This window comes from Balearica regulorum, chromosome 9 (assembly GCF_011004875.1).
Source record: "Balearica regulorum gibbericeps isolate bBalReg1 chromosome 9, bBalReg1.pri, whole genome shotgun sequence".
NCBI lineage: Eukaryota > Metazoa > Chordata > Aves > Gruiformes > Gruidae > Balearica > Balearica regulorum.
In genome coordinates, this window is record NC_046192.1 from 11,849,867 (window position 1) to 11,864,731 (window position 14,865).

The following is a 14,865-nucleotide window of genomic DNA, read 5'->3' on the forward strand; positions in this document are numbered from 1 at the left end:
ATGGAAGGTATCCCGTGCTTTACTCCAGGTTGGTGTTTCAGTGATAAACTCCACTGTGTCAGGTAGCAGAGAGAGAAGATGATGTTTTGAGGGACATGTGTGTATATATAGTAACAGAAAGCTTCAAAGCCAGCCAGACTTGTGTTCATGCAGAGTTTTACTCCTACATCAGCCAGCAGACACTGTACCTACTGAAGGGTTACTTCAGTAGCCAGCTGAGAAGCTTAGGGGTGGGAGCTCCACCGGATTTAACACCGCCTGCTCAGCCTTCCCTTTTCCTGGACACGGTGACATTGTTGCTAGGGGATGCAGAAACAAGCCTTTATCAGATGGCAAAAAGCAGGTGACAGAGATAAAATTAGTAAGAAGGAAACTCCGTTATAAAAATCAAGTGATCTACAATAATGCTCAGACCTGACATTTATGTATTTATGTTGCATCTTTCATCCATAGACCTTTAAAGTACTTAATGAAAGAAGGGTAAGTATGTACAATTCAGTGTTTCCACATTTGGCAAGGTGCTATGTATTGTGTAGCAATGCTAATTTTAAGTACAAGGAGGAGGAGTACTTCCCTGCAGTTTCTGTAACTAAAAAGTATTTAAATGGTGCCAGATGCAGGCAAAACACTTTGTCAATATTTGGTCATTTTAATCATCTCGAGTCATGAACTGACACCCCAGAGGGTGACAGTGTAAGCTGAGAGGTTTGTACAAGCATTTTCTCTGTATGATAATGATGCAATATAGTTTATAATTTACCTCACAAATTGTATTTGGTCCTGTACCTTTCCTTTGCACCTTTTCTCTTAATATTGCTGATTCACCCTGGTATTAATTAGACCAAACATGTTACAGATTACCTGATGGATTTTACAAGTATCTTAAAATCAAAACAGGAATAATCCTAGTCCTAGATATGAGATGTTAAATAAGCATCAAGCTGTCCAAATGGAAAAATACAAGAATGAATTCTAGTACTGCTGAAAAACTCTATAAAAGATCTTTTCTAAACACAAAACATACAATGATGTCTGTAACAACCAAAATAATTCACATAGCTTCCTCCTGAGTAGTTCATTCAGATTCCTGTCGAACTTCCCTGTCACAGCATTCTGTCATGTTGTGACACTTAAGTGGTTTTGGTTTTGTGGGGTTTTCAATTATTTATGTATATACTTGAATTGTACATGCATATATTCTGGCATGAACTTGACCAAAATCTAAAAGTAGAAAGGTGGGTCAAAGTTAAAAAATGTGTTGAGTGACATGGTACACAGGATATAATGTCTGCAAGTGTAAATGATGAGAGGGTAACCTTCGCCTATGCAATACCTTCCGGTAACTTACATGTGAGTAAAGGGAGTTTCCATAGGGCAAGTTTCTATGCAGCTTCTCTTGCTGGTGTTTCTGCTTTTTGGTTGGGGTTTTTTTTTGGGGGGGAGGGGTGGGGAGTGTTGGATTGGAGGGTAGGATTTGCTAACTGGCTCATGGGGCCTATCCTGATACTAGGCAGGATCCAAATATCAGTGGGATCTTAAAAATATTATGACAAACTACACTGCTTCATGAATTTATAGGAAGTGTCGATATTGCAAAATAGATGGGAGGCGTGCCCCCTCATAACAGCAAAATAACATACTTGGGTTTCAGTTTTCAATTCAGAATGCAGTTCCATTCTCAAACAGCTAACCTCAGTTAAAATATGCATAATTTTGTCCTCACAGTTAATTTTTTTAAAACTGTATGGAATACGAGACAAGCTTTTAACTTAAAAATCCACACTGTCCAGGAGGAATAGTAATAGCTGAGTTTTACTCTCTAGAGTAAAACAATTAGCAAACAAAAACCTAGGGTAGAATTTGAGAAAGTACTCTGGGGTCTTTGTGTCATTTGCTTTAAAGCTCTGCTTCCAAAGGAGAGGTGGATGAGCCTGGGAGTTATATGAAGAATGGAGAAGTTCCAAGAGTTTAGACTTAATTAAAGCAGATCAGCAAAGTCAGGAGCTATTTAGTCTCTTGTAGACAGGGATTTCTCATTAAAGCAGAAAGGTTCCCATGTAAAAGTCATTAACTTTTTTTTTTTAAAAAAACCTTTAAATATTTCCCTTCTATATGTTAGGTGTCATGATGTCCATTTGTTTCACTTAATGAGTAATACACAATGCATTTAAGAATCTGAATTACTGGTACTTCTGTTTTTGAACTCATTCCTGGACTTTCTATAAAGTTCAGGCCAAATCACATATGTATGTGACAATATAGGGAAGATGGTGGGGATGTACTTTTTTTAAACTCCATTTGCTACTCTGGGTAGCAATATATTTCTGCGATTTCTTCACTCCAGTCTCACTTCCAGTGAGATCCTCCCAGTGTAAAAGTGGTACACAATTTATTCTACAAATGGCAGTATGTTTCCCTAATTCCTGTTCTGGTTTCTTTTTTATTTCTGGATACTTGTTCATGCTTCTTTTTCACAGAAACTGTACATGTTAACATTGAAGTCCATTTTCCATTTGCAATTGCATCAGGTGGCTTGGGTAAAACCTTAAGAATTACTACAGATGATTTTGTCACAGGTGATAGCTAGTGTGCTGATGTTTCCTGTGGCATCTTCCTCTATTGCAGCCCCACTGCCTGACCTTACCGAGGTCTCAGCTATCACCACAACAGTGTTATTAGTACTGGCCATTAATTGGCATGGAGAGGCATAGATAATCCAAAGTTTAGGAAATAGTTTTGGCACAGAACTATGCTTAAATTCTTTTGTTTGGCAGATAAATTGACACAGTACTAAAGTGTTCTGATATATGTTAGTCTATTGACAGAACAAACAGTAAGTGTAGTAATACAATCCAGCACGTGCATTAGTTGGCCAAGATACACACATACTTACATAACTGTTCTTTGCATTATCATAAAACTGACACTTCCATAACAGTTTTGTTATTAGGAAAAATATTCTTCAATTCTATGTTTCAGAGTAAGCAAGCTGTGGAGAAAACAACAAAAATCTCAAAGTTGTAAGAGGAAAGAAGAAAGAGAAAAAGAACAAAAGTCAGGTCATTTCCAGACATCTCCATTTTCAAAAGATTAATGAAAATCTACGAAGGGCATTGTACATGCTTCCAAACCACTGCCTGTGCAATATTCAGAGTTTAAAAAGGTGCACAGAGAAAATTTTTCTTACACAGTGAAGATGCATCTGTATATTCATTTGAAATGGGATTAGGAGTATGAAAAGAAAACTATTATGGCGGTTACATAAGTTGGGTGTCAAACACTCGGAGGTTTGAATGAGTATTATTTGACATGGAGGCAATCAGAATCCAGAATCAATTCTTGATGAATTACACTGCATCCATAATTCCACTGCATACCTACTATTATGGACGTTTCCATTCACAGTTGCCAAACAAGTTGGTTTTTTCCCCGTTCTATAGCACAGAATTGACTGAGCAGCTGTAATTCTATCACTTGATGGGCTGAAAGTAACTTAGTTCAAGTTCCTGTATTTAGATGTTCAATTTGGAACATTTTCAGTAAAGTCTGAATGACATAATCAAATGCCAGTCTTCCCTGCCCAATCTGAAATAATGAGGTTTTGTTTACAGTTAAAAACAGGGACAAGATACATAAGGAAATCTCACTGAAAGAGTTACCGTATTTTGTGCCACTCTCCCATGTCTGACCTCCTGAATGTCATGTGTGTGTAGGGAACACAAATTCTAGAGTGCCCAGGATATTATTTCTCCAAAACAGCTTGAAATTTTTTATACAGCTCTTTAGCTGATAAAATAGCCAAGAAAATAATCAGTAGTTGGAAAACTATTATTTTATTTCTATAAAGCAATATGGACAGAGTTAAAGGTACCTGTATTGTGTTTGCTGTGCCACTTCCACTGCCAATGGAAGTTCTGGCACTGCACAGTAAAAACCACAAGTTTTAGTTTTAAGAGTAAACAAGACAAAGCAAGCAAGGGTGTACCAAATCAAGTTACCTCCGTTCTATTTTGAAAAATTTAGTTTTCAAAACATTTCTTTCATCCTAATACTGAAAACAGCGTTTCATGTTGGCAATCTCTCTTCTATCAAAGGATATCCTGATCTTTTGGAATAAATGCAGAGCTGCATCTTGTTTGAACTGATGTGTTCAGCAAAGGAGCTTCTTCTGCCTGATGGCTCCTTATGTGAGGAGGTGAGGAGGGTAGACTAAAGGAAGGAATCATAATTGTTTTAATGACCATGTTTCATACTTTACTGACTTTTTTCTATCCATAGGCATCCAGAGCAGTTCCTATATACTTGAATCACTTGTTTTGCTGTCTCCCTCCCAGTTGTGCAGGAAAAACTGCTTTATACCATCATGAAGCGATTAAGTTCAGGGCATGGTTACAGGTTAAAACTAGCATTACCAAATTATTGAAATCAGTGTGTTTTATATTTGCATTTGCAAAGTGTACAGCAAATGTATGACATTTTGACAGCAACCAAACATAATCTGTCATAGCTTGCTCTTAGAACTGAAGAGAATTGCATCTAGTTTCCATCTAATCCCTGCTAGGAAAAATTAGAGATCACGAGGCAAATGTGTAAATTTAAAAACAAAAAAAAGTGACTACAACTTTTAAAAAATCTTTATTTAGAGGCAGTTGACATTTTACATAGCAGAAATTAAATATGCTTAAACTTCAGATTTTTATAGGGTTTTTTTACTTTAGGAACAGATAGATTCAAAATTTAAGCATCCATGCAAAAGGTATAAAAATACAATGTATTATCAAAGGAAAATTATGTATACATTTTCTTTTCAGGTTTTACAAAAAGCAGTTTTAATTTTAAACTTTTCTGCCTAGTCCTAGTAATTCAGATTCAGAAGTGCCATGATGGTTTAAAAAAAAAAAGGAGAAAAAAGAATATGATAAGTTACAAAGGACTGAATTATCAAAGTTAATGACAAATTTATGACTAGAAAGTAGTTAGTTCAACTTTATATCATTGATCTTTTCAAGTTTTCTCTGATAGCTGTTGAGAACCTATTGAGAGACACCTATTGGTAAGATATATCCACAGTAAGGAAAACCAAAGCAACTTTACATCTAAATATTTTCATTGTAGTTTAATTATGTAACATTTCTTTCTGATTGGGAAATAGTGTTCAGGGATTTTTTTAGTATATATGTTATAGTCCATGTTATCATCACACCCCACTGTATTAGCATAATGGTGGTATTAGCATCACACCAGCCACATATGGTGGGTCCTCTGAGTTTATAGATCTCTCAACACTGGCCAAACCAGACTCTCTGTGACATCAAGACAGCAGTTGTTTCTTCCATGGCTGACTTCTGTGAGTTTGGGAATTGGACAATGTGGATTGAGGAAGTGTGGATCAGCCAAGGTAAAAGCAGAAGATCTTATTCATCTGTTGTTTCATAGCATTTTCAAGGAAATTATAGGTCCTTCTTAACTGATAGGTGATTAATGTAGAACCAGAAGGTCTTTAAGATCAATATAATTAAAGTGATTGAGCTATTTTTATTTTTTACTTTATTACCAAAGGCTAGATTTTTGTGGCCAAGGTGCACAACATGCAAGCCACTGGCAAAGTGTGCGGCTTACTCCGAGCAGTCTTAGGAAACATGTAAAGAGTTGGAATTCCAGGAGGATTTGGTCATCCTCTCGCCTTAGTGAAGGCAGTGCAGTCCGTTCAGGTGACGCTGTGATTCGCAGCTGGAGAAACTTGCACTACAACTGCTCATAGTGCTCTCTGTATGTAGAGAACATCCTTCGTGAGAATGTCAGTTTGACACCTGCTAGGTGTCCTGTTTAAAAAATGTTTTAAAAATACATAAATGCACTCAAAAATCTTGCATAGTCTTCCTTGGCTTTAAAAATATCTGATTACATAAGAAAAGTTTTTATTTCTATTCACACTTTTTATTACTCTACAGCATTTGCAAAGCTGAATGGATGCACTGCGCACTCCTTTTCTACGCTAGCAGTAATTCATTCTGAGATTGATATGTGGTCCACAGAATGACTTGGAGCTGCTTTCCTTCTCAGCAACTTGAACTCTGCTGTTGTCTACTGTACCAGGCAAGCAGAAAATAACTTTGTTTAGAGTATCAAACCAGTATCTACTCTTATTTATACCATATTCTTACATACACATCATTATTCCTGGGCCTTTATAATAATATGTAACCCAGCTGTGACAATCAGCAGCAATTGTTATTGAATGAAAGTTGGCAAAAACAGGAAACTAGTATTTTGAAACCTCAACTCACCAGCATTTCTGCTGAGCACGATTATTTTTTTTACAGTGATAGGGAGAGAAACAATTTCAAGTTAGTAAGCAGTAATCCAGCCTAGATCTTAAAGCTTAGCACCACAATCTGATGTAGATCCAGAACTGGATTGGTCCTAATACAGAACAGGGAAGATAAGTACTCTAGTTGGTATGACTTTTCTAATAGTGAGTTAATGAATAGAGAATCAACTGATTTTTCTACGGTACAAGTAGGAACTGACTCACATTTAAGATCTTGCCTCAAGCAGCGTAGTAAGTGTGATTGGAGTCATTTGGCTTTGCAAACTGATACTCAAAGGTCACCCCAACCACCAAAACCAATGTGGATATATTGAGATTTCTGCAGTGTGATCAGAGACTTGATAAGTTGCAGTGAATTAATCAGAAATTAAAGGCGGGGGGGGGGGGGGAAATGTGTGCATGTAGAAGGGTCAGATCCAAGGGCTAGAGAAGACTTTTGCCTTTAGCTTTTTGCTTTGTGGATAAGTGAAGGTGAACCAGAGTGGTCTATGCATATCTGTAGTGCCTTGTTGATCCTTCCTGTTCAAGGTGTATGACAGGATATGTTAATTTTTTAGGGTATACCTCCATAGAAATGCCTTAGACTACATGTAAAAATAATTGCAGCATATATATCTAAAGCTGCCAAGAAAATTATTTGTTGGGCACAGTCAGGTACTCTGAATGTAGTTGATCTATTTGGTGATGTGTTAGGAGAACTTTTGGGGAGATGAAATACTGGTAAGTCTTGATAAAAGGAGGAGAAAAGTGGAGTGTTTCTAACTTTAGCTCTTACAACCTCTGTTAATTTGTTCGTCCTAGCTTTAAATATCATATTGTATCTTTAAAGTTTAATTTGTACATGAATATCAACATTATTTAACAAAGTTATCTTAAAGCAGGCTTAAAGAGACAGGACACTATATTGGAAAAGCCATTTTTGTATACTTTTATTTGGATAAAGATTAGAAAAGAAAAGCAAGTTTCTATTATCTTTTAAAATAATGATGTATATTGTTTAGCTTTGTTCTTATCCACACTTTGAAGTTCCACTTTTTAAGATGTATGTAGTTGTATATGTAAATATTTTATTTTTAATATAGTCAGCCTCTTTAAAAATCCCTTTTAGCTTTTTAGTACCCTAGTGCTTCATAACTCTTATCTATTTTCTGCCGGTTTTTTTTTTGTCCCCTCACAAATTCAAACTGATACATTAGCAAGTAAATTCAGACTATCCTACTCTGACATTACAAAGTAGCCATATTTAATTGAGCATTTCCATGAAGGATTACTGCTGTCTAACAAGATTTAGCTTTCAGTTACTAGAGAATGTAGACTTTGAGAACTGGAGAGTTGTGGTATTTTCACAAGAGGAATTCAAGAGGAATTTTCATAGTGGGTATATAATGAAATATAGGAACAATGAAAAACAGAAGTAATACAGAAATTTAATGTTGAGGAATATTGCGATTCCATGTCAGTGAATGATGCTGTGGGCTGATGGGGCTGGGAGAGTATTTGGCAGTTTCAGGAATTGCTCAGGCTTGTGCTGTAGGTTACCCAGCCTGGTCAGACTCCCACAGCTCTAATCCTCAGGGCCCTGTTAAGAAAACTGTCCACATGCGCTTCATGACATAGTGGCCACAACTTCCCGAGGTGATGGTAGAGCAGGGGCTGGCTCCTCAGGTCTGCTCTCTGCCCTGTGTTGGCGGACACGCATCCTCTTATGAATTTTGAATTGTTGTATCGCTTTGCTGAAACGATGAGGCACAAAAAACAGTACATCAGGAAGCCGTGACCAGATGGCTATCGCCCTTTTCTTTAGTGCACCCTCCTTGCAGTTGTCTGGTGGGAGTGTGGGGCTCTCCCCACAGCAGACTGATGAAAATGCCCCTTGGGGGGCTGATAACCACCTTTAATTTTTTTTTTTTTTTTTTCCCAGCTTCCTTGTTGCTGAGCGCGGCTGGCCGGCTCCAACAGGCCACCGCGGCCACCTCTCCCTCACCGCGCCCCGCTGTGGAGCGCTCGCGCCCCGGGGGGCAGCGCCCGCAAAGGTTACCCTGCTTGAGCGCGACCGCTACCGACGGCAGCGCGGCCTCCGCGCAGGACGAGGCCGGCGGGCCCGCCGCTCTCGGCTGGGACGGGCTGGCCGAGCGGGCCGCGCCTTCTGCCCTGCTGCCGGCGCGGGGTGGCGCTGCAGCCCCGCGCTGCCGCCTGCCGCGGCCGCCGGAGCCGCGTCCCCGCCCCTCCGCCATGGCCGATGTGGAGGACGGGGACGAGCCGGGAGCCCCCCACTCGCACTCGGGTTCTGCGGGCTCCAAGGCGGGCGCCCCCGACAAGATGTTCTCGTTGAAGAAGTGGAACGCGGTGGCCATGTGGAGCTGGGATGTAGAGTGCGACACCTGCGCCATTTGCCGGGTGCAGGTCATGGGTAAGCGCCGGCCGGCAGGCCCCGGCCGCCATGGCCGCCGCCCCCGCTGCGGGGCAGGGGGCGCAGGCGTTTCAGCGGCGCCGAGCCGCGGGCCTGAGGGGTGCCCTGCCGCCGTGCCCTCCTCCCCTCGCACGGCGGGCTGAGGAGAGACACGCGGTTTCCGGCAGAAGGGGGGGGCTGCCCCCTCCACGCCTCCTCTTCCTCCTCCGCGGCTTCTCCTGAGGAAGAGAGGAGAGCCCCGCGGCCCTCGGCATCGCCGTGCCGCAGCGCCCGAGGGTGCCACACGCGAGTGCAGGCCCGTGCCGTCACCGCGGGCAGCACACGCCTGTCGGGGGAGCGTCCCCCCCTGCCCCGCCGGGCCCCGCTCCCCTGGCCGCCCTCCTGAGGAGGAGGCCGGAGCGCCTGCTGGGCCTCTGCCCTGCGTCTGTCAGCATGGGAGGCGGTGCTTGTCAAGCGGGCTGAGGGCCCGGAGGCAGGCTGCTGTCCCACCGTCGCTGTTCTTTGTAAAGGTGCCGCCTTCGTGGGGTCTGTTCCTTGTCTATTGGCAAACTTCACCAGTGCTGAGTTACAGCCGAGCTGACCATAGTACTAGATGTGTGGTGCTGCTGTTAGTATTTTTGGTGGTTTTTTTGAAGAAGCAGTTGTGGATGTAGATATAAATTAATTTTTCAAATCTGTTAATCCAGAGTCTCTAACACTTATACCCAAGTCTCCTAATCACTAGTGCAGTTTAGTACATGTGAATGTACCAAAAAATCCATTGAAAAGTAGGGCGTTAGTTTGTCTGGTTTTGAAATCTGGAGAATCTCTTTGAAAACAGCCTCATTGTTGACTGGTATTACTGTTTCGTGACATCTTTTACAAATACGATGTTTATCTTGGATCTTTGAAAATTCTTTAAATTGTTCTACTCTATATCCAATTTTTACCATTGTGCTGAGTCATCCTAGGCACAACTGTCCTCTCAGTTCGGCTTGGTACAGTTTGGCAGGACAAATGACCCAGGATTCTCTCCAGAGCACCTTGCTTTTGTAGGTCCAGGAAGCACGATGCTGCAAATCTAATCAGAAATGAGACAAAATACGCAATGCTGTCATTTCTCCTACATGTTTTTACTGACAACGTTCTGTGGAACAGAAAAGGCATAAAGATGTACAGAAGAAGAAAGATGCAGCCCAGACCAAAGTGATGGGAGATTCAACTTTTGCATAAGCATATTTTGAAGATTGTTTGCCTTTATATGAACCGAGACAACCCTGGAAACATGAAATTGGCTTCATCTGCCACAATTTTAAAGAATGTATTTCCCTGTTCTAGCTAGCCTGTTACAGGGCACTTTAAAAAAGTCTTAAATTAACAAAATCTTACCCAGAGCTTTTATAAAAGTTTTTAAAAAAATTATTTTTCATAACTAGACCAAGGGAGTACTTTTTATCTGAAACCAGCAGAAAAATCTGGTAACCATTTTTTGAGAACAAACCACACTGTTAGAATGTGAAACTTGATCATTTACTGACTTCAGTTTAGCAATTTCATGCTGACCTTGCCAGACCCGGTCTGGCTCCTGTAGAGCCACTGTGTCTGCAGTAACCTTAGGTTGGAGGCAGTGCCAGACTTAAGCTGGCACTTGTTGAAAATTAGCTTGATTTTTTTTGCAAGGGAGGGAAGTGTTAGCTGTCTTAATTTTCTGCTGGTTAACTCCTTGAACCAATGTGGTCTTCAAGGATCACAGAAGCACAAGGGAAAGAAGAAAAAAAGGTGTTAGCTGGGAAGGGCAGGATTGCAGCACCACTGACTTAGATTTGCTTAACCATTCACAGACTGACACCCTTAGGGTTATGATGCAGGAGTGGGGACAGCTTACCTTTGGTATGGTTGCAGTGATTTCTCTCCTTGGCTCTCTGTGCTGCTTCTCTGTCTGAAACTCCAAATCTAGGGCTAGGATAGGAAAACCGCTTTTATAGCGACTATGAGTCTGCCACAGCTTACTGCCCTGAATATTGAGGTGACCCCAGACCAGTTTGCTTCGATGTACCATGATACAAGATGAAGCAGTTTGGCTGAATCTTCCTTGCAGCTTGGCCCTTAAATGCTGTGGAAATATAAATTACAGAAACAGACAACAGGAAGCTTTATTTACTGCCATACTTTTATCTGAGGAAAGGGCAACTATTTCAGAGTTTGTCCTCTTTGTTGTTTATTACCTGAGGAAAACAAGGAATGTCTGGGCAGATTAAAATAGAAGTACTGGCTGTATCTGGCAGAGAAAGCAACAATACTCATACCTAAATTCCTGTAGCACGTTATGTTTCTGTCTTCTGGGAAAATATGGTTCAACTAATGATATGTAGGCCAGATCCAACCTGCAGGACACTTTTATTACCTGAAACATGAAAATGTGTTTGCTCCCGTAATAGTTGAACACTCTATTGTGTGTGGTACATGCATGTGTGTGGTACGTGCACATCTCTCTATGGCAGTCCACGTCGGGGCAAAGCAGCAGCAAAGGCATTTTTCCACTGTATGTGTGTGCAGCGCAGCAGTAAACCTGGAAGTTGTCACTCCTGTATCTTATTGAGTCCTGAACCTGCCATCTAGTCCTACAGCCACAGACTGGAGTGCATAAAGATGATAAATACATTTAATTAGATACTGTTCCATGTTTACATTTAATTAGATACTGTTCCATGTTTATCTACTCATTTATATTATCAAATTGACCAATATGTTTGCATGTATCTGTGACTCCTGTGAAAATTACATGCAGGTACTTATTAAGGAAAACTACTATATAAAAAGTAGTAGAAGGTGGAGGTTGTGGTGAGAAATGTACAGCCTAAAAAAACCAAAATTGTGAATGATTTCCTTAAAAGGAGATGCTGACATCTGAAAAACAAAGTCCTGTAATTAGGTTTGGCTTTGTGCTTGCTCTGGTCTTAATATGCCTGAGTGCCTTGGCACAAATCTGCTGGCCCAATCTGCACAGCTACAAAATGGAGAAGGCTTTTTTCAGCAGAAGTTATGAAAATACCAAAGCAATGGAAAATAAACAAAACTTGTGGGACAGTTTATAGTCCTTCTGATCTCTTTCAGATACATATTTAATTGTCATATGTATGGTTTTAAAATTGAGGGGTGTTTAATCTTAAAGCACTGAACTAGACATCAAAACTTCAGATTTTTACCTTTGTAAATTGGTTTTAGAGTTTTTATTTTCCTCCGACAAACCTATTCTTAAGATGGAATCCTGAGAATCAAATTGATTCTTGTTCTTGTTTACTTTTAGATGCCTGTCTTAGATGTCAAGCTGAAAACAAACAAGAAGATTGTGTTGGTATGTAGTGATTTCATTCGCTTGTTTTTCAATTGAAGCTTCTCTCAGTGGGGTGCATTTTAAAGTTTGAAGGGAATACTGATTTTATTAATGCTCAGAAGTAAACTGATGTTTCGCTCTACATTGTGTCATCTTTTTACATTAGTAATACTTTGTGCTTTATTTTTAAGCACTAATAAAATTAGTTTTCACTTCAGACATCCTGTAGAATAAAACAGCTTCAAATTCGCAGCTGAGAGGTTTAAGTTTCTCTCACCCTGAGCATAACTGAGGAGATGATAATGTATGCTTTTGAAGTGGGTAGGAAAAGGCTACTTGTATCTCTTCTGACACGTATGCCAGAAAACACAATGGTAATACTAATAAAAATCTGCTATTCTGAAATAAACGTTTGTCTGGGTTAGAAAGCTTTATTCTTCCCAGTCTTCATGGAGACATTGTGGAGGCAATTGCTTGTTTGTTCACTTTTCATTTGAAAAAGTGGAATCACTTGAGTTTGCTATAATGTTATTTAAACATAAACATACTTTCAATTGCATACCAACATATGCAAAACCAAATCTTAACTTAATTCCAATATATTAAATCGGAAATAGTGAAAATCGTCTCAAAGAATTGGCTTCAAACCTTCAAATCAACTTTTAAACCAGTGGTAAACTTTTCCACACCCTTGTTCTTTCTGTTTTGAAGTATATTGTCTCAAACTTAATCCACCGTTGGTTTTGATGATTGTTTTAATGAGAACAGGAATTTCCTGTTCCCATATATTTATTTGGCTTGCTAAGTGTCCCATTTAAGATTGTCAGGAAAAAAAAAGCATAATTTACAACACTCCTTTGATTGGTACCCTTGTATTCCAGTAAGGAAAATGTGAACTAATAAGGGAAAAAAATAAAGTAACTAAGTATTCAGGAGTAGATGGACAATAGGTAACCCTTTTTGTAGTGTTGAAACAATTATAGCCTGTGAATAACTTCTGGTCTAACATCCTATTTTAAGGCTATATACTGTGTCAAAAGTGCCTCCTTGATATCATACATTTAAGTTCAAACACGGCATCTCAGATGAGAATTTGGTGATATGCTGTTGTGTGATAGTAAGTCAATAGTGCTTTGGCTATATTTTGGTACTGGGGAAGATAAAGTGAAGTTAGACAGTTACACTTATTTCCCAGGCAGAACCGATAAATGTGTTTATACAGTCACAAAACTGTGTCACTTTATACAAGAAGGTGAGAATATCTGTGTTTCTTCTTTCGTAATTGGAAATAAATAAAAGGATTGATGACAGAGAACTGACTATCATTAAAATGACCATAATAATCTAATCTCAGTGATGACCCATTTTGTGTCTAAAGCTTATAGTGGTTATAAACAGATGAGAATGATAGTGAGGACCTTGCTGTAGGTGTTGATTGGACAGCTGAGTGTGACTGGAACATGTTCTTTCTTCTCTTTCAGTGGTTTGGGGAGAATGCAATCATTCCTTCCATAATTGCTGCATGTCCTTGTGGGTGAAACAGAATAATCGCTGTCCCCTCTGCCAGCAGGACTGGGTAGTCCAGAGAATAGGCAAATAAAAACATTGGAAGGTTTTTTTCTGTTGAACTTGTTGAAATAGTGTATGTCTTATGCCATGTGCTTGTAGAAAAGAATGGAACATGTCAATCATGGCATGATGTATTTAGTTTATCTGCTACAGGAACAGTGTGGATTTGTTGTATACTCTTTGCTGTACAAGGAGGCAATGGTCAGTCTTACTGCAGATATTTCCACAACTGAAAAAAGAGAGACACTACATTAACAAATGTATTTGAGTGCTAACTGAATCAGAGCATAGAAATGTGGTGGTGCAGATTATACCCTAAATATAGTTTGTTTAATGTTCTTGTATAGATAAATTAATTTGAAAGGGTGACCTTACCTGTAAGTCTGAAATGCTTCATAGTTTACTGTCAGGATAAAGAAATTGTTTTCTAAGTAATATTGTATACAAAACACCATTGGTGAGGTTTTTAGAAAGTATTCTGTTTTTTTAAAATCTAAAACGAATAGTGTGTAAAGCATTTGCTGTGTGCTTTTTCCATCACACTATACTAAACATTTCTAATCTAGGTTTTCTTTATGACTTTAGAAAATTTTGTTTTGTTGGATCTCTCAGTCTGTTGCAGTATTATATTCTGTACATGATTTCTACAACCATTGTATTGAAATCTAACCACAATAATTTTTTAATTTATATTTCTGTTAAAGATCATGGAGCACATGTATTTTTAATCCAGAGACTTGTGGTATAGAGGCACATATTTGATATCAGTTGACTAGTCTCTCTGGTTTGCTGACTAATATAGAAAGCAAACAAAATTGATAATTTAAAGATCCCAAGGAAAGCAGGTACTAATTAAATCTAGGGAAAAATGTTAAATTATGGTTTCATGAAAATTCAGTTAATAGAAATTTCTTTAACATCATTTTATTGGTTACAGTGTTTTGGAAGTGGGAGAAAGGATTGTTTCATTTTTGTCGAAATGCTCAATACATCATCTTTTTAATATGAATCATGATTTTTTTCCTTACAAATATTTAAGTGCTTGCCTCTGACTTTGTCTTTTCCTTAAATATGCAAAGTAATTACTATTAATCTGAACATATACTGTGGGGTTTTTTTTAATGTATGTAGTAGGTTGAATTACTGCTTTGAGTCTGTAACAAATTCAGGCTTAATAAAATGGTTAATAAACCTGGGTGAAATTGAAGCAATAATATATGCATATTGTTGTTTACTTCAAAA

At 39.2% G+C, this 14,865-nt stretch overlaps 1 protein-coding gene across 2 annotated transcripts; it reads left to right on the plus strand.

Moving 5' to 3' along the window:
• Positions 1-8,394: 8,394 nt before the first annotated feature.
• Positions 8,395-14,837, plus strand: RNF7 (ring finger protein 7). Of its 2 annotated transcripts, none has more exons than XM_075761115.1 (3): positions 8,395-8,734; positions 12,028-12,075; positions 13,536-14,837. In XM_075761115.1, the coding sequence occupies exons 1-3, from the start codon at positions 8,564-8,566 to the stop codon at positions 13,590-13,592; spliced, it is 276 nt and encodes a 91-aa protein (XP_075617230.1). In that variant the 5' UTR covers positions 8,395-8,563; the 3' UTR covers positions 13,593-14,837. The 2 variants fall into 2 exon arrangements, with proteins under 2 accessions (XP_075617230.1, XP_075617229.1); XM_075761114.1 differs by having other exon boundaries at positions 8,499-8,741.
• Positions 14,838-14,865: the final 28 nt, after the last annotated feature.

Excerpts from the sequence above, each read along its gene's own strand:
- RNF7 (XM_075761114.1), top strand. The coding sequence starts at position 8,564 with ATGGCCGATGTGGAGGACGGGGACGAGCCGGGAGCCCCCCACTCGCAC. Across the intron at positions 8,742-12,027 it reads TTGCCGGGTGCAGGTCATGG|ATGCCTGTCTTAGATGTCAA; the intron begins GTAAGCGCCGGC and ends GTTTACTTTTAG. Across the intron at positions 12,076-13,535 it reads CAAACAAGAAGATTGTGTTG|TGGTTTGGGGAGAATGCAAT; the intron begins GTATGTAGTGAT and ends CTTCTCTTTCAG.